This window comes from Myotis myotis, unplaced genomic scaffold, assembly GCF_014108235.1.
Source record: "Myotis myotis isolate mMyoMyo1 unplaced genomic scaffold, mMyoMyo1.p scaffold_m19_p_3, whole genome shotgun sequence".
In the NCBI taxonomy this organism is placed as follows: domain Eukaryota; kingdom Metazoa; phylum Chordata; class Mammalia; order Chiroptera; family Vespertilionidae; genus Myotis; species Myotis myotis.
The window spans coordinates 24,941,711-24,968,579 of record NW_023416335.1 but is presented as its reverse complement, the minus strand read 5'-3'; the positions used below and the strand labels follow the sequence as shown (position 1 = coordinate 24,968,579).

General features: G+C 39.1%; 2 protein-coding genes across 4 annotated transcripts in view; both read left to right on the top strand.

Moving 5' to 3' along the window:
* Positions 1-8,904, top strand: part of RNF170 (ring finger protein 170) — a 29,238-nt gene extending 20,334 nt beyond the window's left edge. For both annotated transcript variants that reach the window (XM_036299253.1, XM_036299252.1), the window contains exons 6-7: positions 2,597-2,707; positions 8,182-8,904. In XM_036299253.1, the coding sequence (XP_036155146.1) occupies positions 2,597-2,707; positions 8,182-8,451 (381 nt within the window). In that variant the 3' untranslated portion in view covers positions 8,452-8,904. The remainder of the gene's footprint in view (positions 1-2,596; positions 2,708-8,181) is intronic.
* A 5,420-nt stretch (positions 8,905-14,324) lies between these two features.
* THAP1 (THAP domain containing 1) lies at positions 14,325-22,241 on the top strand. 2 transcript variants are annotated; one of them, XM_036299255.1, is made up of 4 exons: positions 14,325-14,600; positions 17,610-17,805; positions 18,355-18,670; positions 20,130-22,241. In XM_036299255.1, exons 1-4 carry the CDS (start codon positions 14,530-14,532, stop codon positions 20,309-20,311), a joined length of 765 nt encoding a protein of 254 aa, XP_036155148.1. In that variant the 5' UTR covers positions 14,325-14,529; the 3' UTR covers positions 20,312-22,241. The 2 variants fall into 2 exon arrangements, with proteins under 2 accessions (XP_036155148.1, XP_036155149.1); XM_036299256.1 differs by lacking the exon at positions 20,130-22,241 and having other exon boundaries at positions 14,381-14,600; positions 18,355-18,877.
* The last annotated feature ends 4,628 nt before the right edge of the window (positions 22,242-26,869 follow it).

Here is a 26,869-nt window from a genome sequence, read left to right as displayed (position 1 = left end):
AGAGAGGAAAGGAGAGGGAGAGAGATAGAAACATCAGTCGGGTGCCTCCTGCATGCCCCCACCAGGGATCAAGCCTGCAACCTGGGTATGTGCCCTGACCGGGAATTGAATCAGCACCTCTTATTTCATAGGTTCACACTCAACCACTGAGCCACACTCGCCCGGTTTAAAGGATGTTATATAAAGACACAAACCCACAGAGACCAAAAAATAAAACAAAATGATATGAGAGGTGACGATTTTTCAAAAATTTTTTGTAAAATATGACAGACATACAGAAAAAACACACTAAACAAAGAAGTACAGCTCATTGAATTATCACAAAGCAACTCTTGAGTCATCATCACTCAGGTGAAGAAACAGAAATTGGCCAACAGCCCCAGAAACCTCCTCATGATACCTCCCAAATCTTCACCCCTTCTTCCTCTCCTATAGGCAACTTCTGTTTCACTTTTATCATAAGCATTTCCTTGATTTTCTTGGTTTTATTATCTTAGCATAATCTCTAAGATTATTTAGTTTTATCTGATTTTTGGAGTTTAAGTAAAACCATATGGTATACATGTTACACACACGCGCATGCGCGCATATATGGGGGGGCAAAAGTAGATTTACAGTTGTTCATATGGAAAGTAATACAATAATTAAAAAATAATAATACAAGAATAAACTCAATGTCTCACATACTCACAACTGTAAACCTTTGCCCACTCCCGTATACCTTTCAGCCTTTGTCCTAATTCTACTGCTCTCCATTACTGCCTTCATCTTTGGTGTAGGGGGAGGTTCAGGGCTTTCTCTTCTTTCCTTCTTCCTTCTACATTCCCAAATTCTGTCTCTTTCACATTTGACTCTTTATCATATGGTCAGGTGGAAAATCTTTTGGTTGTTTTTATACTGCCTCTCTGGATGATTTTATATCTGACACAAAGCAATCAACACTGAAACTTATTTGCACTACCACCTTTCATCATCTTTAACTATCTGCCAGCCACACTGAGACCAGGCCCTAGGTCCTGTGTTAAAGAATTAGTTCCACCACCCGCAGCTTTTCGCAGGGTATATAGAAATTATCAGGTGGTATCCTTTGGCCCACCCATAAATTGGCTAGGGGCTAGAAAGATGGAGATAAAGTTGTTTCAATATAATAGCTTTTGGATTTCTAACTATAGAGTAATTCATCCTGGAGGCAAGACAGGTGGCAGATACCTGCTTCACTTGCTGTTTCCCTGGAAATAATAATGCATAGGCTGATGCCTCTGGCTAGAACATGCGCACCACTTCCCTCCGTGAATGCATACACTAACACATGCATGGTCCTGCCTGTGTTTCAAGGGCTAGCTTAAGTTTCAAGGTCTCTGGACACTGCAGGGAGAAGTTCTTACTTTCTCAAGCACCACTATAACACCTACCACAGTGCCTTAGAATAGGCTGTTGAACAGGTCTGCTTCCCCTTCTATCTTGGGGATTGTGATCACCAATGGGCAAGGCCATGTCTTCATTTTTTTAAATTTTTTTTTTTTATATCAAGCACTTAGCACAGTGCCCACAATAAGGTGCTCAATTAATATTTATTTAAAGAATGCACTTGACAAATTCGTGAAGAGATAACAGTACGTGCTCTTCCTTCTACTGCCTGCTGTTAGTCACTCCTTTGTTCAGCCGTTGGAGAGTATGTGGGTACTGGGAAGCCCAGGTTTTACAACTGAACAGAGGAAGAACAGAAACAACAGCTGGCCTTGGCCAGTGTGGCTCGGTTGGAGAATCATCCCGTACCCTGAAAGGTTGTGGGTTCAATTCCCAGTTGGGGCACATACCCAGGTTGCAGTTCGGTCCCTGGTTGGGGCACATATGAGAGGCAACAGGTCGATGTTTTTTTCTCTCTCCCTCTCTCTGAAGAAAAATAAACAACCAACAACAGCTAGATGATTCAAACCTGTCATTGTACAGCAACCATTTCTATCGGGGTTTTCACGGTCTACATCTTCAGATTACCCAAATGTGGTCCTGGGATATTTGTGTATCCTCACCTCTACCATGAAGGAAAATGGGTTAAATGTACTATGTTATATAACAGTAACAAGAAGGAACTTTTTTTATTGCAGTAGGGCTAGGTGTTTGAGAACGTCCTTGCACTAAGTTAATCCCTGTATTATGGTTGGTAATATTCAAAGATATTTCAAATACCAGTGAGGATAAGGAATCATGATTTTAATCAAAGAAGAGATCCCCTGTTTTTCTCTCTCCAAGTGATATATATATTTTATGTCACTTGGCTCCTGAATGTTTTCTCATCATTCTTACATCTTCAACTGTAGAGAACTACTGACTTTTTTCCTAGTCTGGACTGGAAAATATTAGAACCAGTGTTTGGATAAGGTGCCCGTTTTATTTTATAGATGTTCAAATTAATTTTGCACTGGATTTTATAGGAGGCAGTAATCTTACTTTCCTGCCCTGTGTTGCCTTTATTAAAGGAAATGAGTGAAATATAAATTCAAAAGTTTCTCTCATTTTACTGAATAACACAAAATGAAAACAAACAAAAACACGAATGCTGCAGAAAGGTATAACTTTTTTTTCTGTAATATTATAGGTAACTTTACTGCTACCAGTATTTGGTGAAAATGACCAGTCTCAGGATGTTGTATCATTGCTTCAAGATATTAGTGATTATAACCGGAGATTCTCAGGGCAGCCCAGATCTGTAAGTAACATTATAGCAGGTACAAAGTTAGAGGGAACAAAGTGAAAGTATAATGATACTTCTCTTTTGTAAAGTGAGCTTTACCAACAAATATTCTTTGACTATGAAAAACCTCATTGTTTACGTGTGTTGGGTAAAGTTTTTGCTTTCATCAGTGTTGTCATTCATTGAGTTACAGCTTTCCCAAGAACTACAGTGTTTCTATGTTACAAAAAAAAAAAAAAGGCATTGTCAAATGCCTTTATGAAAGAGATACCTGCAAAAAAAGCAATCGGGAAAATTGGAGGGAGATGTAAAATTATCAACTCCTCTGTGATTCTAAAACAGGGTTTGTTTTATGAGAAAATTACAGCTGGGAGCTGCTGGAGACAGTTTCACACTTGTGTTTTACTCCAGTTATTTACCCTCGCCCCTGTTTGAAATGTTCCTTTAAGTAACCCTCTGTGTTATCTTAGCTATTCAAGAACACTCTACTTTTAAATAACATTAATTCTACAGTTGACCCCTCCCCTTAAAAAAGGCATTTGATAGATTAAAAATTGTCATGTTTTATTGTCTCATTCAAGTTTTCTCAAAATCAAGAGAAATCTAGAAGGGTATGCATGACTGAATATGTATTTCAAAAACCAGAATATACTAAGTACAAATTTAATGCATATATGGAAAGCACAGACCTCTCCTCCGAGCTCTAGACTTTGTATATCAACTGCTTAGCTTATATCTCCACTTGGATGTTCCACAGGCCTCTCAAACTTAACATGTATAATATTGAACTGATTCCCTCCCTAACTCCGTTAACTCTTTCCTCAGTCTTACTGAGCTCCCCCTCCCCTCCATCCCCTCATCTGATCTGTAAATAAGTCATACCATTTCTTGTCTTTTGGGGGACTCCTGTCATTTTTACTGTATAAAAATGTCATGTCTCTGGCTATTATATTAGTCAAAGTCATCATCATCTCTTGCTTAGGACAGTTACCGTGGCTTCTTCACTTTGATGTTTTTCTCTGTGTAGCAGCCCAAGTAATGTTTTTAAAACATAAGTAAGGCCATGATGCTTTTGTATTTTAAAATTTGCAATTTTTTGGCCTGGCTGGTGTGACTCAGTGGTTGAGCATTGGCCCATCAACCAAAAGGTCACGGTTTGATTCCTGGTCAGGGCACATGCCCAGGTTTTGGACTCAATCTCCAGTAGGCAGTGTGTAGGAGACAGCCAATCAGTTTTTCTCTCTCATCGATGTTTCTCTCTATCCTTCTCCCTTCCTCTTTCTAAAATCAATGTATTTTTTAAAACCTTGCCGTTTTTGTAATAATGTTCCAGCTCCTTACTGTGGCTTCCAAGGCTCTGCATGACTTGGTTCCTCCTTCCCTCCCTAACCTCGTGTGTCCCCCTCCCATCCCTCACCATACTTCACCTACACTGGCCGCCTTTCAGCTCTCAGAACAGCTCCAAGTCCCTCCACATTAAAGCCTTCACATGTGCCACTTCCTGTTTGGAATGATTGTCCTCTGCTCGTCTCATGGATGACTTCTCATCCTTCAGGGAGTTGTTAAATAGGCTGAGGCTTTCCATGACAACTAAGGTATTCTCTATTATTGCCCTCTGTACATTCCCTTCATAGCATCCGTCACAAAGGGCACTCAAGACTTGTTCCTTGTCTTTCTCTCCGTAGACTAAAAGCATCATGAGAGCAACGACTGGGTTTATTTACTCAGTACTGTATTCTCACTGTGAAATTCAGTGTCTGGGATACAATAGGCCCTTAATGTGTATTGAGAAAATTAATGAATTATCCTTAAATTAAGAGTTGGTACTACTACTCCCGGCCAAGAATATAAGCTATTGCTCTGACCGGTGGCTGAGTTAGTTGGAGCATCATCCTGTGTACCAAAAGGTTGTGGGTTTAATCCCTGGTCAGGGGCGTGTACGGGAGGCAGCTGATCAATGTTTGTCTCTCACATTAATGTTCCTCTGTCTCTCTCTCTCTCCCTTCTTCTGTAAAATCAATAAAAACATATCCTTGGTTGAGGATTAAACAAACAAAAAAAAACATGAGCTATTAAAATGCTTTAGTGATAAACAACTAGTGCTCTTGTACTCCCTTGCTCATATTCCTTATTTTGTAATGTCATGTCTATTTAAAGGTATACAGTTTCATCTGTTGTGGATGATAATGGGTAAATATTAGATATTGAAGCAACAAGAAAAACAATCCAATCATTCTTGTCCTCCTTAGTTACTTGGGAGCCTCTTCTGCTATTTTTTAAAAATACATTTTTATTGATTTCAGAGAGGAAGGAAGAGGGAGAGAGAGATAGAAACATCAGTGATGAGAGAGAATCATTGATCAGTTGCCTCCTGCACGCCCCACACTGGGGGTTGAGCCCACAATCTGGGCATGTGCCCTGACTGGGAATCTAACCTTGACCTTCTGGTTCATAGGTTGACACTCAACCACTGAGCCACACCGGCTGGCCCTCTTCTGCTATTTTTCATCCAGCACTTTAACATGTCCTTCAGTGACACCTGTAGGATGATTCTTTGAGATCAATGTTTCATATTCAAGAACTACCACTGGACTTTAAAAAAATCATTTTAAGATATTTATATTTTTAAGTGTGAAACATACCATTGCTCAATTCTTATTTTTTTGTGTCAGGTATGTATTTAATGAGTAAGAAAGGTTGGTATGTGATGAAATTACAATATAATAAAGACATTTAGCTCTTACTTTGATATTACCTCATTCAAAGTTGGAGTAAGATTGTGATTAATATACAAACATTTCTTAGTAACTCATTTCATATTTCTTGTCTAATTAGATTTTATATAAATGATGCCATATGAGCAGTGAAAAAGTAGCTGTGATAACAGAAAAGTATTTGTTAGAATATTTAAAGTAATTTACCATAAATCTTGTAAAAACTGAATAGGTGTTTTACTTTAAATATTGATTTCTTCCATAGAGAATAGAATAGAAAATTAACATAGGAAGTGATTCTAAAAAGACCATTTTTGTTCTTTTGTGGCCAGTTTTCCAAAAGAATTTACAAGATTTTCTTTATCTGGTGTTTTTTTGAAACTTTTTTCTGCCTTGGCCAGTGTTGCTAAGTGGTTAGAGTATCAGCCTGCATACCAAAAGGTCATGGGTTCAATTCCCATGTCAGGGTCACGTACCTGGGTTACAGGTTCAATCCCTGGCCCCAGTGAGGTGTGTTGCGGGAGGCAACCAATAGATGTGTGATGTTTCTCTCTCTCTCCCCCGCTCCCAACCTCCTTCCCACTATTTCTAAAAATCAATGGAAAAATATTCTGGGATAAGGGTTAACATAGAATAAAATAAGACTGTTTTCTCATCATTCACTCAATTATTCCTATTTTTGTCTCTATCTCCCTCTCAATTTATTTGACACTTCTTAAACAAAATATATACAATAGAGTTGGACTTATGACATTTATACAGATTGTTAAAAATAGCAGCTGAACTGTGGGCAGTGGAATGACCACAGGAAGTGATTTGCTTCCTCTGGCCAGTTTCTCTTGCATCTACCAACCCCTGGATAATAAGATAATGAAAGAAGTTGAAGAGTCATGGTAGGTCATTAATACATAGGACCTTACTGGTAGATCATATAGTCAACTAATAACTATACAAAACAACTGAGAAGTTTGGAGTCAGAATAAACTGACTTGCTAACGGTCATACAAGTACAGGGTGGGGTAAAAGTAGGTTTACAATTATTTGTATGGAAAATACAATAATTAATAAATAAGAATTATATTTTGTGCACCCACAACTGTAAACCTACTTTTGCCCTACACTGTAGATCTTCGGACTATCTTTTAAAAGCTTTATTTAGAAGTAATTTACACGCCAGAAGTGAGCCTGTTTTAAAGTATATAATGCAATGACTTATAGTATATTTAGGGTAAATATAATCTAATTACCACTATGATATAATTTTAGAATATTTCATTCTCTGAAAAGCTTTAATATTCTCTTACAATTATCCTCAACCCTTCCCCTCTCCCAGTCCTTGGAAACCACTCGTCTATTTTCTGACTCTATAGATTTTCTATTCTGGGTGTCTCATCATTTTATTTGAATGAGATCATACAATATATGGCCATTTGTCTCTGGCTTATTTCACTTGGCATGTTTTCAAGGTGCATCCATACTGTAACGTATCTCAGTACTTCATTGCTTTTTGATGTATTTTTTTATTTTTCAATTACAGTTGACATACAATATTATATTAATTTCAGGTGTACAACATAGTGATTATACATTTATGTAATTTACAAAGTAATCACCCCAGTCGGTCTAGTACCCATCTGCCACCATATACTTATTAGAATATTATTGACTATATTCTCTATGTTAGTACTCCATTGCTTTTTATGGCCGAATAATATGTCACATTTTGTTTATCCATTCGTGAGTTGATGGACACTGGAATTGTTGCCATTTTTTGTCTATTATGAATTATGCTTCCATTAGCTTGTCTACCAGTTTTTGTGTAGATGTGTTTTCATTTTTCTTGAGTATGTGCCTCGTTGTGCAGTTGCCGGATATTATAACTGTTTAACATCTCGAGGAACTGCCAAACTGTTTCCTAAGGGGCTCTGCATTCCCACCAACAGTGTATGAGGGTTCCAGTTTTTCCACATCTTAAACATTTATGTCATTTATTAAATTTCAGCTTTGAAAATTTTGCTCATTTATGTAAAAACCTAGTGTCTGATGTGTGTTTCTGTACATATTTAGAAACTTAATCGTTTTCAGAAAGGTGGGGCTTGGTATTCCAAAAATCTTTGTAGCAATTAGTGATTCACTTAATCTCAAGATAAGCAGAATAAACATCCCAAGAAGGGATCACTTTCATTGCTATTCTTAGACTGTCAAAGCCGTTAACTTTGTGTGTCTTTAATGGGTAATATATATTGTGTGGCAGTTTATGAAGGTCATTTATATACAGTATCTCAGTTCTTGAAAGTCCTCATGGTACATAAATACTGAATGAGTTGATGACCTATCTCTAGTAGGTTAAACAAGTTTCCCCAAGGTCATCCGGCTAATAAGTGATTGACTTTGAATTCAAACCCAGATCTGTCTCACTTTAAAGCTGAGACTTGACCTCAAGCCTCAGACTCTAATCCGATACAGTCCTTTCTTCGTTTAGTTTACTAATTCATATTAGAGATAACTGAAGTTTTACCTTATTATGTCCTATATTTTAAGTTTGTTGACATTTTAGTTGCTTTTCAATTATCTGCAAGGCCTATTTCATAGGAACCTAGCAATCAAATAACTTTTTAAATAAAATGATAACTAGAAAATATGATGTTCAATCAGTATGTGAAACTCAATAGTTCATGTTAACTGAGTTTGTCTGCACTTTATAGGAAAATTATATTATTTGTAAGCCTGACACATTAGATGCCAAATCATAATATTTGTTCTTCCTCCTACCAGATTATGGAAAGAATTATGGATCTACCCACTTTACTGAGACATGCATTCAGGGAAATGTTTTCAGTCGGGGGCCTTTTCTGGATGTTCCGTATCAGGATAATACTTTGTTTAATGGGAGCTTTTTTCTATCTTATATCACCTCTAGATTTTGTACCTGAAGCCTTGTTTGGAATTTTAGGCTTTTTAGATGATTTCTTTGTCATCTTTTTGTTGCTTATCTACATCTCTATTATGTATCGAGAAGTGATAACACAGAGACTGAACAGGTGAAAAAAGAGTTTACTAAAATATGAGCTAATGTGAGAAATCAAACAAAAGGACTGACCCATGGCAGTGTAATGCATTTGAATAGTATCTTACAAACTTAAAACCACTGTATGACAAACATTTGATTATCATTTGGCAAATAACTAGCAACGTATGACTGGAATTTTTACATGTTGCAGGTTCTAATATTAGGGTTAGCATTATAATAATTTACAACTGTATCTTGATTGTGTTGTCTATTAACTCTCTGGAAAAAAAACATGGAATTATATAAAAAGGGATGCTTTTTTTTATATCTTCTTCTTTCCCCCCAAATTACTCAGATTAATTGGATGTATAGTAAGATATTGTTAAATGTATACTTTATCCAATTTTTCCTTCTCAGTGAGTACCTATATAATATATTGCAATGAGATGCATCTAAATATTTTTATTACAATAAAATATTGCACAATATTGGGCAAAAGTCAGTGTTTCTTTTAGTACTAAGTTTTATACATTTGGAGCAGTTCTGCTTTTCCATTCTAAGTCTTTGTTATCAGTTGAAAGTGAATGAAAACTTGAACTTTATAATCAGGTTTCACATTCTGGTTTCCAGAATACTAGAAGAATTAATAAGATATAAGACATTTATCTCTAGTCAGCACACTTAGTTCTCAGTTATGGCACTTACACAGGAGTTTGGTCCTTTTATAGGAACAGTGTATCAAAGGAACTTGTAAAGGGATTGTTTTTTCAGGAACCTGGGTGGTACTGTAAACGCATCATAGTTTGATGCATTTCTTAGGGAAGTGGTTCTTCATGGCTTGAGCTTTAAAGACCTTAGAAGGGTAGACCTTAAATCTGACAAATTACTGGGAGCTACAGTAACAGAATGGACAAATTTGGTTAGTTTTCTCTTGACAGAAAACTTGCAATACTGACTCTAGATGGCAGCAGATAGCCCAAATTCATCAAGTCTTAGGAAGAATGAGCAAATGTCCAAGGTGGTTCAATAGGAAAGTTATCTTGGTTTATTTAATGGCTACAGCATAAGTATCAAGTGCTCTCTTCTGCAGTTTTCCGTTTGAGGAGAACCAAAACCGCAAGTATTATGAAATCCTCGCTCCCTCAGCTGGCACTGCTCATTAGCAAACTGGACAGCAGAGTGGCGCTGACGCCCACGGGTGTTAGCTCTGTCCCCTGCAGTCACCGACAGTCATCCTGTCCATTCAGGTATTAGTGAGCCTCACCGTGTATAGACAGGCCAGAAAAATCTATCACCGTGTCCCAAATTAATCTAATTGCTATTAACTAATAAGATTCTGAGTAAAATATCAGTAATAGTGTTTTCTAATTTGGGCCTAGGACAAAACTATTGCTTGTCAGAGGGAAAAATAATAATGCTTAAATACAGCACATAATAATTTAAGCAATTTCTCATATACTTTTCTTTTCATCCTTGCGACAGCATGTGAATAAGGCAGGGCATTGTCTTCCTTTTTTATAGGTGAAATCCCTATTACAGATGACAGGTTTTTTCATCTGAAGCCATGCACAAATAAGTGACTGAACTGGCATTAGACTCCCTGGGACTCCTGCATGGGTTCAGATAAACGTGAAGGTTATTACCAAGGGGTGGAGCTGGAGCGAACCTGGGGTCATCGGGAGTCTCTTGGAACACACTGGAGTAGGATAGCTTAGGTGCTCCTAAGAGAAAAAGTGCAGAAAGATGACGTATCAAGACTTCATGAATCATCATTTTATACTTCCAAGTCAAACGTCTAATTGGGTGGCACACATCACAGGAAAACATTTCAGCTGCAGGTACCAACTTGAAAAACTAATGAGTAGGAATTTTTTACACCAGACTGGAAATGCATTTCCTACCAATTACAAATTTGACGTGGGCTATATAACAATATCTTTTTTTAAAGGATTTCATTTTCTGTGCATATGATAAGACTTTCCTGGTAGAGGTAACATACAGAAACACTATATGATCTGAAGTCTTATTAAATTGGAAGGGAAACATGGACATCTCAGAATTTTGAACTGCTTATGATGTCATCTGTATTGATCACTGATAATAAATATAGGTGATATCTGAGAAAATATTTAAGCAAGTAGAGTCAATCAGTGTCTTAAACATAGTAACACTTCTGTAATTCAGAGTGAGGTCATATAAATCAAAGCAACAATTTGAATTTTTGTGAACAACAATATTGTAACTTGCACAAAAATACGGCCCAGCCCCAGGCGCAGGTAACCTGGGTAGGCCTGTGGAAACAAGACTGAGAGCCAACTGTCTTCACTGCCCACTAGCACAGTGGTTTCAGCTCCCGGCTCCCAGCGTCTGAAAGCTACGGGGGAAGAAAGGACCGTGCTGGTCCCTGTGGCTGTGCAGACGCCTACCTCACAGAGTTGTTACAGGGGACTGACCGTTTGGTTCACACTTTGTGATTTCAGAATTTGTCAAACACGTATTCTTTTGAATAAATGCAATACATCTAAAATGTAAAAGCAGCTGGTATTTTCCTGTTTCTTTGATAGTTTGCTTTAACATCCAGAACTCCTGAAATAGCATTCAATATAATGTTCGCAATGACTTTTTCATTAATGGACATCCAATACCTCATCACATTTCTAATGAATTTTCCTTAGATGTTTTTAAATTTAAAAAGTAGGAGTGTTTTTGTTTTTGAGGAAAATTGCTTAATCTGGGTAAATCTATCATAATTCTGGACGAGAAGGGTGGAATTGAAATTAGAGATTAGGCTTGTATCCTGATTCCCCACTCTTGAGTGTGTATTTGATAACTGAAATGATCTTTTCTGAGTCTGTGCCCTTACGTCTGCATAACACTCATTCCATTCCACTCCCTTCTCCCTGAAACCCTAGATGTACTCCCGGCTCTTCTGTTTTGCTAAATAGCAAACCATAAACCTGGGACTGGGTCAGAATAGGAAAGGGCACTGAAGGTTTGAAGGCCCTAAGACTTGTCTCCCAGGGCCAGGCTGGTAGGCTTTAAGGGCTGCTGGTAATCACAGAGATAAAGACAATCATGGAGCTTCTGTTGTTCCGTCAGAACCAGACCATTTTCATGGCGTCAGTATTTGTTTTAAGCATTGAGTCTTTGACTGCAAGCAAATTTGAGATGTTATCAGGTGCTGTCATCTTTATCCATCCATACCCTCTGATGGTCCCACATCCCAGAGTGGTACAGGAGAGGATTAAACACTGTCCGGAAACACGGAGCATGTCTGGATATTCTCCTCCATTCTTCATCGGACTAGTGGTATTCAGCTACAGGCCTTTTGAGGGAAATGTAATATGGGATGTAGGAGAGGGCTAAGGGCTAAAGATGTTTTAAACTCACTGGTATCTAATAGATTTTTTATTTTTTATTGATTTTTTACAGAGAGGAAGGGAGAGAGATAGAGAGTTAGAAACATCGATGAGAGAGAAACATCGATCAGCTGCCTCCTGCACATCTCCTACTGGGGATATGCCCGCAACCCAGGTACATGCCCTTGACCGGAATCGAACCTGGGACCTTTCAGTCTCCAGGCCGATGCTCTATCCACTGAGCCAAACCGGTTTCGGCATAATAGATTTTAATTTAAAAAAAAACACACAAAAACTTTAAAAACTATTTAAAGATATAATATTCAGATCAAGACATCCACCCCTCTAATTAGTCTTAGGGAAAACCTATAATTTATATCTACATGACAATCTTGTTTCACTAATCCTAGAATATTAGAGATGTAAGGGTCCTTACAAATTGCCTAGTGTTTGTACTTTCTCTGTGAAAATCAAATGAAAGCTGTGGGCAGCTCCCCAGAAAAATGCATATATACACATGTATGTATACTTTTTATTCCTTTTCAGGGGACTCAAGACCTGAACATTGTGGATTCTAAATTAAGAATTCTTCATTTAGTCCTATAGCCTTACTCCATAGATGAAGATAAGGAGGCCCAGAGAGAGAATGAATGCAAAGGTATTTTCTAAAATACAAATGGTTTATAGGAAAAAAACACAGCTGGACAGAAATTAAAATCTAAACTGTTGATATCAGTGAGTTTAAAAACATCTTGAGCCCTCTCCTATGTCAAAACAAGTGGCTTATTTTTCTTCAGTTTATCAAACACGATAAAGTTTATCCTAGAATAACTGTAACAAAACTTACTCTTTAAATGTCAATGTATAATTTCTTTTCCTTAAAAAGTATTTTAATAGTAAATGCATTAAACTTTGAAAAGCATCAAACTTCTAACTATCCCTCTTCAGTTTATCCCTATTTATTATCTTTCCCTCAAATGGTCGTATAAGACATATATTCACTTCTTTAATATTTACTGAAGGGGCCAAATGAGCCTATGTCATTCTCTTAAAAAAGGGCAGTTTTGCCCTGATCGGTTTGGCTCAGTGGATAGAGCAGGGGTGGGCAAACTTTATGACTCGAGGGCCACAATGGGTTCTTAAACTGGGCCGGAGGGCCGGAACAAAAGCATGGATGGAGTGTTTGTGTGAACTAATATAAATTCAAAGTAAACATCATTACATAAAAGGGTACGGTCTATTTTCTTTTAGTTTTATTCATTTCCAAAGGGCCGGATTCGGCCCGCGGGCCATAGTTTGCCCACGGCTGGGATAGAGCCTCAGTTTGTGGACTGGAGGGTCCTGGGTTTGATTCCCGTCAAGGGCGTGTACCTGGGTTGTGGGCACATTCCCAATTAGGAGGGGGGGGGGGGGTGAGGCGTGCAGGAGGCAGCTGAATCCATGTTTCTCTCTCATCGATGTTTCTAACTCTCTATCCCTCTTTCTCCCTTCCTCTCTGTAAAAAAAAATCAATATATATATATTTTAAAAAGGATAGTTTTGCATATCTTATGTGGCCCTTGTTGGCTTACAGTGGTTCTCAACCTTCTGGCCCTTTAAATACAGTTCCTCATGTTGTGACCCAACCATAAAATTATTTTCATTGCTACTTCATAACTGTAATGTTGCTACTGTTATGAATCGTAATGTAAGTATCTGATACGCAGGATGGTCTTAGGCGACCCCTGTGAAAGGGTCGTTCGACCGCCAGAGGGGTTGCAACCCACAGGTTGAGAACCGCTGGAAAAGCTGTTTTACTAAAGTAGAACATCAAACATTTTAGAAATCATAAAGATCACTGATTACCATAAAGTGAGCAGTTTGACCATCACTTCAGTCAACAGGCACATTACCACCGTCCCACCAGCCGCCCTTCACTGGCTCTCCGCAAAAGTAACCTCTTCTGACCTCCGTTTTGCCTACTTTCTTATTCCTTTACAAAAAATAGAATCACGTAGTATATTTTGTCTGACTTTTGTAAGAACCTTCCATAGTGATGGGCCCCAGCTTCTTTACTTCGGTTGCTATGTGGTATTCCATCGTATACCACCGTTTATACATTCAACTATTAGTGGGAACTGGGGTTTCTACAAACCATGATCAGTGGCCGCCCTTGTAAAGAAATCGGCGCCATAACCCAGCGACCTCAGCTTTACACCTGTCCTCCCTTAAATCAGCCGACCCCACAGACCGCACGGCTCCCCGCGCTAACCCGCCCCGGATCGATCAGCCCGAGAAAAGCGGGGCCGGGGAGCCGGACCTACAGTTCCGCTCCCCTCCCCGCCTCTCGCAAGCACTTCCTTTCTCCCTTCCGGAAGGTCGCAGGCCCGCCCACTTCCGCAACGCTAAGCCCACCGCCCCTCACGCCGGGCCTCAACCAATGGCCTGCTTCCCAGGGAGCGTTACTTCTGACCTCAAAGCTAACCGGAGAGCACAGGACGAACTCCTCGCGAGAGCAGGACGAACTCCTCGCGAGAGCTGAGGTTGAAGCTGCCTCCGCCATCTTGGAGATGGGAGACGGGGGATGGTTGTGGTCCTGCTAATGCAAACAACAAAACGGGCACATTAGGCGCCCCGGACAGAGGCGATCACCACTGTGACTGTTGGCCAAAGCTACAGAAGAAGCGAGAGTGTCAAAGCCGAGAGCAGCGACATTGGTAGCCGCTTCACCTGCCTGCTGGGGCGGCAGAAGTGAGACGGCTGAGGACTGGAAGGATGGTGCAGTCCTGTTCCGCCTACGGCTGCAAGAACCGGTATCATAAGGATAAGCCTGTTTCTTTTCACAAGTAAGTACCCCTTCGCCTCCGCTCGGGCTGGGGGCGCGCGGCCGATCAGGCTCGGGGGCGGGGCCAGGCGCGTGTCCGCGCGAGACCCAGCGAGAGGGGCGTCGGCAGGGGCGGGGCGCGGCCGTGCGCTCCTCGGGGTCGGCGCTGCGCCGGGCAGCGGGCGTGCCCGCCCGGTGTCGGTGCCCGCGCCCCCGCCGTTGCCGGCTGCGCGTTCTCGGCGCGCGTCGCCGCCGCTATCGGCGACCGTTCCTCGCGCCTGAAATCCGGCCCCTGCGCGAGGCTCACTCGCCGCCGGGAGTTGGAGTGTTCGGGCCCGGCTGGTCGTGAGGCCGAGAGGAAGTGCTGGCTTTCCCCACCGGGTCATGGAGAAGCCGGGTGGTAATGAATTACTCTTTAGAAGTAAATTTGAAATTTAAACAAGGGACCTGGAGCCCTAACCGGTTTGGCTCAGTGGATGGAGCGTCGGCCTGCGGACTGAAGGGTCCCGGGTTCGATTCTGGTCAAGGGCATGTACCCGAGTTGCGGGCACATCCCCAGTGTGAGGTGTGCAGGAGGCAGCTGATTGAGTTTCTAACTCTCTCCCTCTCCCTTCCTCTCTCTCTCTAAAAAAAAAAAAAAAAAAAAAAAAAATGGGACCTGTAAAACAAAGTCACTGTTTTGTGGATGGGAGGCCAGCATCCTTAAGGATTGGTTTTTGGCCAGGATTTCAGGGAGGTTGGGGGGTTGCAGTTTCTAGGCGCCACCTCGAAGGGCCTCTAAGTGTCACTGCTGCAGGGGTCACATGGACCACAATCCTGCGGACCGCGACCCGCTGAAGGTCGGCATGAGCTCCCCCAGGTGCCCGGGGAGCCCTGGGAGGAGAGCCTGCCCCGCAGCGCTCAGGGCTGTTTTACCCAAAAGGTGCTGCAGTCAGGGTCCTGGAAGAATAACGTTCTCTTGAAAATAAAACCGCAAAGTGGAAATGACTTACTGATACTCAAATGTCTGCAAAGTGTGACACGATGGCATTTTATTTCAGCCAGACTCAGTACAGTATTTTCAGATTTTATTACATTCACATTAGAACGTTTTGGCAAAAATTCCTGACTGGGAAGGTTGATAGCTGAAAAATTAAAGCCGGTGGTAAGTTATGTGAATTTTTCATAGCTCAATGATTACACGAGCAACATGTTAAATATTCTTTAAGCTTTTTTATTTTGGGGGAGGGGGGGCGTCATTTATGTTGGACAGCAGATGTGGATGCATTTTTGTTTTTGATCTGGTATGAGAGGGACCGTACAAGTACATAGAGAGACCTTGAGTGCTGATGCTTCCCTCTTCTGAGAAGGGAATAGAACACTAACACTTTAGGATTCAGTTCAGGATGTCCTAATATCATCCTTGATTTGTTGGGATTTCCAAAAGCGGATGAATTGACAACCTCTCCCGTGTAGGCATCGGTCTGGAGACGGTGATTGCATTTGTTCAGCTCTCTGCTTCCCCATTCTAATGAGACGGCAGAAGGAATCTAAAAATACGGAAACCCTTCCTGGGCTCTGGGAGCTGGTGAAGGATGGTGGGCATACTCAGAAATACCGAGTTTCTGCTGGCTGTTAACAGTTCATTGAATCCAAAGGAGTAACCTACCTCTCATCCTTTATCTAAAAAAACAGGTTTTTGGGATTTTTGGGAAAGCTCCTGACCGAACCTCAGAAACAACCTGAGCACTTGTAATCCTTGGCGTTGAAGTTTGCCCGTGATTGCGACCATGTTTGTACTTGTAGAAGCCATTCCAGCAGGGATCTTCCAGGAATCCTCTTTCCCCCTTTTTACATGGTGGCCGTGGGAGAGCTCTGTTGGACAAAGGGGCTGTCGTAAGGGTTCATTAGATCTTCATGTCCGTAGAGTGAGGTGCTGGCATACCTTACGTGGAAGAGAAACTGGAAAAATAAAATCACAATAAATTTAAACTCTTCCTACGTCCCTTTATCTGGGCCTAATTGACATTGAATAGGTTAAGAGGTAAATCAAAATAAATAACCTTTTGTTTCTTTATTATAGTGATTTAATATAATTTGATTAATTCATATTTGTCAGACTGTTTCTAAGAACTAGAATCTTCTTTTTCTCAGCCTGTAGATATAAACATGCAATTTTGCTTTACAGTGAACAGAAAATCACTGGTAAAATAATTAATACAAATTCATCCTATAGAATGTATTTTACTTGAAATTTTCAGTGTCTTCAATATAAAAAGTAGACAATAATAAGTGAGAGATTAGAGAGCTACACATTTACCCTTGTGTATTTAGATGTGTTTGGAATACTTGTATCTGTTAGCGAAAGTTATTTACTATCATGGTGGGGGGAACAGATGTTACACGTTTGGGCCCTCCACCCCGAACTTTTCTTCAGCTACCCTTCCCACTGCATGCATCCATCAACATGGCTAACTTTTTTTTTTTAAATAATATATTTTTGTTGATTTCAGAGAGGAAGGGAGAGGGGGGAGAGAGAGAAACATCAATGATGAGAGAGAATCATTGATCGTCTGGCTCCTGCATGCCCCCTACTGGGGACCAAGCCCACAACCCTGGGCATGTGCCCTTGACCCTTCAGTCCTCAGGCCGATGCTCTATCCACTGAGCCAAACCAGCTAGGCAGGGCTAACTTTTAATCCGTATATTTTTACATTCTGTAATTTCTTAATTGGTCTGTCTTATTACTAATATCTGTCTTATTACTAATATCTTAGAACTATTGTGTGATCAGTAAGATTTCTATAAGAAATACTGCTTTAAAAAAAATACCATGTTGGGAGGGGTGACTTATATCCTACTTTAGTGAGTGGTCACTTTACTGGATATTTAAAACAAGTACATTTTTAGTGAACTAAGGTGAATAAAGGCACAACTAATAACAAACAAAAAAAAGAACTAGTGTTTTAATGAAATACTCCTTAGTGTGTTGACAATGTAAGGTGTTTCTTTGCTAACAAAGTCAGAGAACTGAATTATATCATTTTCTTAGGTTTCCTCTTACTCGACCCAATCTTTGTAAAGAATGGGAGGCAGCTATCAGAAGAAAAAACTTTAAACCCACCAAGTATAGCAGTATTTGTTCAGAACACTTTACTCCAGATTGCTTTAAGAGGGAGTGCAACAACAAGTTACTGAAAGAGAATGCTGTACCCACAATATTTCTTTGTACTGAACCACGTGACAAGGTAATGTGTGTTTTAAAATACTGGCTTCCCCCCGCCCCCATTTTAAAAATTAATGTATTTATTGTGGAAAATTGAGAGTGGTCTTAAGAAAATAAATGTTACCTGGAACCTATTCCTTATGAATAATCACTGTTAACAGTAATATACTTTTAAAAAATACAAAATATAGTTTATCAAAATTAAATATCTTCACACTAAGAAACTCAATCAAGCTTTGTAATTTATTTTAAGATTACCTTGTACCTCTACTTTGTATATTGATCAGTTATTTTTTTTAATCAATGACAGTTCATTTTCAAAGTATTTTCCCCCTTGGTTTTAAATGCTCAGTAATTCATTAAATTTGATTAGTCATTCTCTTTCTTGCATCTCATTTCTACTTCAGGTAGAAAAATATAATTAAAACAAACTATTTCCTCATTTTGGAATTTTTTTTTACCAGACTTCATTTTTAAAAAAGGTGTAATATTCTTAAATTCCACAGGTAGATTCTTTTAAACTGTTACTTCTAGTTATTAAATTCAAACATATTTTGCATTATTGTTTTAGAAGGAAGATCTGGAGCCACAGGAACAGCCTTCCCCACCTCCTTTAAAACCTCCCATTTCCCAGGTTGATGCTGCTATTGGATTATTAATGCCTCCTCTTCAGACCCCTGATAATCTCTCAGTTTTCTGTGATCACAACTATACTGTGGAGGATACAATGCACCAGAGAAAAAGGATTCAAGAGCTAGAACTGCAAGTCGAAAAACTCAGAAAGAAGCTCAAGACTGCACAGCAACGATGCAGAAGACAAGAACGACAGCTTGAAAAATTAAAGGAGGCCATACACTTCCAGAAAGAGAAAGACGTACCGGAGCGAGGTTTTGTGTTTCTCCCAGAAAATTACTTTGAAATAGTTGAAGTACCGGTATAGAAAGAGTGAAATTTGTATTGGTTTTTAATGGGGCAATACCACATACCCTCTTCTAGTCTATAAAGGAGTTTCATTTGAAAAAAATAGCACTTGATTACTTGTATAAAAACAATTCAGAATATTTTTTTAAATAAATTAGATATATACTATAAAATTGTTAATTCTTTTGTTTGTAATTTCGGGGTTTATACATTTTAACAAATATTTTGAAAGTTATAATTAACCTCAGAACTCCAATATAAGTTGGTTTTAAGACTGAGGGTTTTTGTTTTTTAATTTGAGCATTTATAGAAAAAAATGTAAAAATGAAAGAGAATGAGAACAGTACAGTAAAGATGATTTAAGTTGAAAATTTTAAATTAGTTTATTGAGAGAACTTAGTTATATTTTAAATCAGAAGTATGGCTTAGATCATAGGACGTAACTTCTCAGAATATAGTGGAACCTCGTTTCTCGAACTTAATTCTTTCCAGAAGGCTGTTCGAGAAGTGATTTGTTTGAAAACAGAATCAATTTTTCCCATTAGGTTAATGTAAATTGAATTAATCCATCCCAGACCCCCAAATGATTCCCTGTTTCAACCTTTCTTATATACAGTACGTACATGGCTGATGTACAGCTTAATTTATAAATAAACACTTCTTTTCTAAAATTTATGGAACCACCCCTATTAGCCTTAAAGGAATTTTTCATACATCACTGCCTCCAGAATGCTATCACCAGCTAACTTCTTTTCCTTTATCCAATCAGCAACAGTTTTCCTACCTATTCAATTGCCTGTGATTGCTGTTTTGTGAGCACTTTCACACTCTTAGCTACATTAGCACTCTTAATGGCCTCTTTTTGTATTAAAATTGTGCTAATTGCCAGCAACAAAAGTATTCTCTCCTTTGCTTGTTGCCTTTGAGAAGCTTTTTGTTATGCTGATACCTCAGCATGAAAGAGTTATTGGTCGAAAACTGAAGTTTTGGTCGACAACTCAGACATTGTTTTCTGTGAATGACTTGGTCGAGAACCAAATTGTTCCGAGATGGGAGATGGTCGAGAAATGAGGTTTGACTGTATATACTGTAATCTTATTCACACATTCTTATTTGTAAAGTTAGAAGTTTCATTTATCTTAATCATTTGTCAAAGATAAATTGACAAGTCAATGCATTAAAAAAAGATAGGATATCTTAACATCAGAAAGTGAAGAATGGATTTTTTAAAAGTGGGCCCCTCTTTTGCCCTATTGTCTAGCATTATAAAATTAAAAGTGTATCTCCAGTGAAAGACACACTCTTTAACAAATAGTAAGCCTTGTTATCAGTGAAGTAATAAAAATGGGTCTGATCCATGTCAGTAGAGTTTGATTTGTACTGTAATATGGTAATTTTTTAAAAATATGTTTTTATTGATTTCAGAGAGAGGAAGAGAGAGGGATAGAGAGATAGAAACATCGATGAGAGAGAATCAGTTGCCTGCCTCCTGCACGCTTCAAGCTCACAACCCTGGCGTGTGCCCTGACGGGGAATCGAACCATGACCTGGGTTCATGGGTCAATGCTCAACCACTGTACCACACTGGCCGGGCCATAATATGGTAGGTAATCTTGAACTTAACTAATTGATTTTGGTCAAGGCTTCACATAAAAAATGATTTCTTCACTTTTACCATAAATTAGAAATTATATCTCACTTAAATGATTTATATACAAAAGCAACTTAATATGTAGAGTTTATTTTCCTGAATGTTGAGATTTAAACACTGAGGTTTCTGTTCAAACTGTGAATTGTATTCTGACTTTGTGATAAATTTTGCATATATTTGAAATGAAATATGTTCTGAGTAAAGAAATACTGCCATAGCATGTACCTACTTAGATTTAAAGTAACAGTTTCAACTATAATTATTTTAAATTTCAAAGTACACTGAGATAGTTGAAGAATAACAGACCTTTTAAGACAGTATTAAAAATGATGCTCAAAGTGTTTTTATAGACCTATTTTTCAGTGTAATTCACTGCAAGGCTGCCAATAGATAGTACTTTGATTCATGGAGATTTGATCTTTGATGAACCAGTATTTCAAAAACAGAACATTTTGATTTGAAGATTACTTGAAGCTATTTAGTCTGATAATATTTAGAACTAATTCTAATGAATCACAACATTTTCCAGTTGTAAAGTCTCCATTTCATCTCTCTAGCAATTCTTGGAGGATATGTGGATAAATATTTTGTTTTTATATAAATTGTTGTCTACATAAAAGAAAATCTGTGTGTGTGTGTGTGTGTGTGTGTGTGTACACATGGGCATATGCGTGTGTACATGCAGGCATGTGTGTGTGTCCAGAATGAAGAATCCAACATTGAATTGTAAAAGTGATGATGATAATTACTAAACATCTTAGCATTATGACTTAACCTGGAACTATTTTCTTTTCATGACAGACATAAATCCATGCTTGGAGAGAGCTGAGCAAGAAACATGTATACCAACTGTTTGCATATAAATAATATGTCAGTTTAACATAGGGATTTTGAGGTACAGGTGCTTATTTCTGAATTTAAGATGTAACATTTGTTGAATGTTTTAAAAATTCATTTTGTCTATTATTTATAACATTGCCAAGAAAAGGATAACATTTAGGCTAAAATAGGTCCTGTTCAAACATAGTGAAACTCATTCTAAAACAGGGACAAGATTTCAATCTGAAACAAATTGGGAGAGGGCTTGTGAACTGCAGCATATTCTGAAAGGTAACATTTATTTTAGCATATAGCAACACACTAAAATATCCACCTGTGTGTGACATAATCTAGCTATAATTAATGGGGAGAAGAAATAATTGTTTCTTAATAGAACTGCTAGGAAAACAATAGAGTTTTAGAATTAGAAGGGACTTAGAAATCATTGAACACTAGCCCAACCTCTAAACCCTGGAAGAAATTTCCTTGTAAAATATTGCTGGCAGTTGTCATCTGTTCTTTCATTGCTGTTTACATTTAATCAGTTCTGCTTAGATTCTTTAAATTGGGTTTTGGGATTAGGATAGAATTAGTTGCCACTTTTTATACTTGTTTATAATAAAAATATAAACTTCACTTTGAACTGCTGCATAGTTGAACTGTCAAATTCTAAATTACAGAATTTTGAATTTTTGTAAAATAATTCAAATGTTTACTAATTGTTACATCTGTTATGTGTGCTAAAAATATTTCTGCCATTGAAGTAAAAAACAGTGGGGTCTAAAATGACTAGCACAACTTTTCACTTGGAAATCCAAGAACATGAAATTACTTTCCTTTATAATTTGTGTAATCCCTTTCTTAGCAGTATAATGATAATGGTGAAGGCAAATAAAAGTTTCACTTGAATGTACGTTTTTTAGGTTAAATTAATGTGGACTTTTTTAGGTTAAAATTCTCTGATCACTTGAGTTATCAAAAAAATTGTACACACATGCACAATACCCAACACCTGTGGCTTTTATAAAACCAGTAGTAAGTGACATAAAGTAATGTATTTAAAAGTCCTCATTATCTGTAAAAGAAAACTTAATTTGTGTTCCAGAATTTAAAAAGATAGCCAACCTTTAGTATTTAAAGGAGAAAAAGTGAACAGATGGGCTTGCTTGGTTATTACTCTCTAATATTGCGGAGTGCATTGGATGACAGTGAATGAAAAGCATTGCTCTTATCTGATGGTAACTTGTGTTTCTGGGCATTATGGCTTAGTACAGTTATGTATTAAAATACAGTCCTTGATGTGAAAGAAAAATAAAGAGCAAACACTGATTTGCAGACAAACCAAAATAGCAGTTATAATTAAACTTTAAAAATGTGTTGAGAATTTTTATTCTTTTCTAAATTCATAGTATTTTGGGTTTTTAGATTATAAAAGTTATATTTTAAATATCCTAAGGGATATGAATAAACTTTCATTGTTTTAAACTATTTTTGGTGAGACAAACTACAATATTAATAAATAGACTTCTGGAATGGCTACATGAAGACCTGTGACCGGCTCCCCTCCATAACTGCCGTAACAGGTGAAAAAAATTCTTTTTTTAAAATAACCATTTAAAGTTCATGTGGTCCTAAAGGCATACAACACATGGAACATTCAAGAAAACCCAAATCTCTGTAAGAACTTTAAGTTTGTGGCATTTATGCCACAACCTATTCTCTTCCTACACCTCCCCTCTCCCTCCCCAACCACACACATAGCTCAGTGCTACCATAGCTCCACTCTGAGTGGGTATAGCCAAGAAGACAATGTTCCCTCTTCCCTAACAAGGATATGGTATCTTTAAGGGAGGGGCAGGCTGCCAGTACTTCTCAGGCCCCTCTAGCCTTGTGTTGCAAAGGCTGAACTCCAAGTACATGCAGCCAAGAGGTCAGGACTCCCTTTTCTCAACCAGTTCCCACTCATAGGATGGAGGCTCTACCCAGGTACAGCTGGCCAAGAATACTGGGATGCTGAGTACCTCTTGCTGGCTTGCTTATAGGGTAAAGTTTATGTGCCAGAAGTGCCAACCCAAGAAGACTAGTGGCTTCCGTAATTATTGAGCTCTACTCATAAAGTTGGCATAGCAATCCTAGAGAAGCAGGCCATGATTCCCACTCCCAGCTCCAGAAGAGTGACTCCCATTTCCCCAGGGGAGAGGCAGCCCAGAAGAATCAGGAGCTCTGAAGCTCTTCCCGAAGGAACTGATTTGGGAGAGTGGAAAGTTCAGGCAGGGTGCTCTCAAAAGCGATGGCATTTAGTGGTCAGCAATTAGGAGGCAACAAGCCACATTAACTGACAACCAGGGAGAGAGGCAAGAAAAGCCCTCCTACGGCCATAACAAGCCTCAAAGACTAGCCTCAAACACCACCTCTCCAAAAGGGCCCAGCCAACTCTAAGTGGGTCAGACTGCAGAGCCCTTTGTGCTCCGGGCACCCTCAGAAACAGCAGTCAACTGGCAATGGGAGCTAACATGAGTGTGATGCCAATTGAGGCAGGTGGGTTTAACAGATCAAGAAAATATTCGGAGAAAGGCCTATTAAAGCCTTGCCCAGGTGACTATGCATACCCAAGGCTGCACCCTCTAAAGAATGAAATGGAAAATTTCTCAAGCAAAAAATGAAGCCAGAAGGCTGTGGGCTGACGTATTTAAAGGGTTAAAACAACAGCAACCTATACATCAAGAATGCAATATCTTGCAAAACTGCCCTTCACACTTGAGAGAGACAGCTTACCATTGTAATTAGCTAATTATTAATAATAGGAAGAAAGCAAAGGAAAGGCCAGGCATCATAAGCTTGGTCACCTAGGCAGCTTCACCAGGATAACTTTACCCTCCCCAGGGAACCACCAGTCTACTTGCAAATCACTGGGGAAGGGATCCAACAAAGGGGAGGATGAATGCATGTGCAATGAAGTCGGGTGACAGGGGAGGTGCTTGCCCATCAGTCCAATCGGGAAAATATAATTAGCCATAGGGGTATAGCTAATGCAAGGCCACGAAATTCTGAAGGCTCAATTGGTTAAGCTCCTAGTTATAACCCTGAGACAAAGAGTTCTTGCTCTGTTGTTTGCTTGTGCTTCTGTTTCTCGCTTGGTCCATGACATGCACTTGCCGTGAACCTCCATAGCCATCTGGCCTTAAGCAGCCACAGGGCCGATGGCCATGCCAGCCCCACACGCAATGGACTGCAGCTGGGAACACAAGCTAAGCTGGCCAGATGCTGGACTGGACTGTGCTTTCATGTGGAGTGAGGACTCTGGGCAGTGGCTTTAATCCTAGCTCTGCTGAAGACAAAGTGGGACTTTTTCCATGGTGGAAGGAGGGAGATGGGACCTGGGAGGAGCATTTCCTTAATGTTACACCATCAATAAAGCTTTCCAGGATACCTCACTCCCCCCTGGGGACCTCAGGGAATTCTTGTTTCCACAGCGCCCCAAGAATCCCATGTTCACTAGTAACAGGTGGAGACTCAGAGGGGACCCCACCACTAACAAAATTATGACATTCCCAGAACAACAAAAATGAAGGGAATTCATTACCACAAGACCTGACCTGCAAGAAATGATAGGATCCCGAAGGTTGCAATAAAAGGAAACACTAACTTGAAGCAGTATGGAGACAAATTAGAGCGTAATAACTTCAGGATGTCAAATTTAATCCCCATGGTAATGACAAAACAGTATAGAATATACACAAAAAGAAATAAAGGAATTAAAATATTTCACTATGGCCCTGGCTGGTTTGGCTTAGTGGGTAGAGCGTCGGCCTGTGCACTCAAGGGCCCTGGTTTGATTCCGGTCAAGGGCACATGCCTGGTTTGCGGGCTCATTCCCCAAAGGGGACGTGCAGGAGGCAGTCGATCAATGATTCTCTCCCTCTCCCTCTCTGAAATCAATAAAAATATATTTTTTAAAAGTTTCACTCTAAAAAAAAAATCAATGAAACACAGAAGATGGCAATAGTGCAGAATTAGAGTGAAGCACATCAGTGCAGGAAATGGACCAAAATGCTGTAAAACATTGAAATCAAATAGCTAAATGAGAGAAATAAGTCCCTCCTTATCAGTAAATATATGTAAATGGAATAAATCCAATCAAAAGATAGAGATTGGCTGAGTGGATGTTAAGAGCATGATCTAGCCCTGGCCAGGTATCTCAGTTAATTGAAGCATCATCCCATACACCAAAAGGCTGTAGGTTCGATTCCCAGTCAGGGCACATACCTAGGTTGGTTTGATCCCCAGTCAGGGTTCATAAGGAAGGCAACAGATCGATGTTTCTCACATTGATGTTTTTCTCTCCTTTCCACTCTAAACATATCCTCAGGTGAGGATTTAAAATAAAAGTGATCTAAATATGCAGTCTCACTTTAGAGACTCACTTTAGATCTAAAGACACAAATAGATTAAAAGTGAAAGGATGGAAAAAGTTATTTCATGCAAATAGTAACTGAAAGAGAACAGGTGTGGCTATACTAATATCAGACAAAATAGGCTTTCAATTTAAAAAGTTAACAAGAAACCAAACATTTTATATTAATATAAAGGTTCATACAACTTAAGATATAACAGTTATAAACCATCTAATAATAGACCATCCAAATATATGAAGCAAAAATTGACAGAATTGAAGGGAGAAATAGTTCTACAAAAGCAAAGGTGAAGTAAAAATATTCTCAGATAAAAACTGAGGGAACCTGTTGCTAGCCAACTCATCTTAAAATAAGTACTAGAGGAAGCTGAAAGCAAGTGACACCCTACAGTAATCTGAAGCAAGACTTGCCAGTAAAGGTAGTTGTGCAGGTAATTAATTATAATGACTTTATAACTGTGTTTTTCCTCTTAACTAATTTAAAAGCAATTGCATAAAACTAGGTGTAGCATTGTATTGTTAGGCCTATAACTTAGAGAAATGTAATCTACTTGACAATAACAAATGAGTGGGAAGAAAGCTGTGCTGAAATAAGGAAATAACACCGGCTAGTAACTTGAATCCTTAAGGAGAAATGCAGATTAAAAAGGAAGGAAATTCTGACGTGCTAAACGAGGCATGCGGCTCTCTGGCTGCGAGTTTGACTTGCTTGTGCTACAACATGGATGAATCTGGAGGGTATTATGCTAAGAGAAATAAGGCAGTCACAAAAATACAAATACTGTATGGTTCCACTTATATGAGGTACTTGAATCAAAATTATGAAGACAGAAAGTAGAATGGTGGTTTCCAGGGGTTGTGGGGAGGGGAGAATGGGGAGTTATTGTTTAATAGATACAGAGTTTCAGATTTACAAAATGAACAGAGTTATGGGAATGGACCATGGTGATGGCTGCACAACAAGGTGAATGTATTTATTGCCACTGAACTGTACACTTAAAAATGGCTACTATGATGGGAAAAAAAGTGCTGTGGGGTTACTGACACTCAGGCTGGTGAAACAGTTCACACAGCTGTCATTGATGAAGTGTCTGCTACTGCACTTAAGTCTTGCAATGACCTCGTGGCAGAAGTTGAAGATTAATGCCCCATTATTATAGACTAGAGGCCCGGTGCACAAAAATTTGTGCACTCGGGGGGGGAAGGGGGGTCCCTCAGCCTGGCCTGTGCCCTCTTGCAGTCTGGGACCCTTCGGGAGATAACGACCTGCTGGCTTAGGCC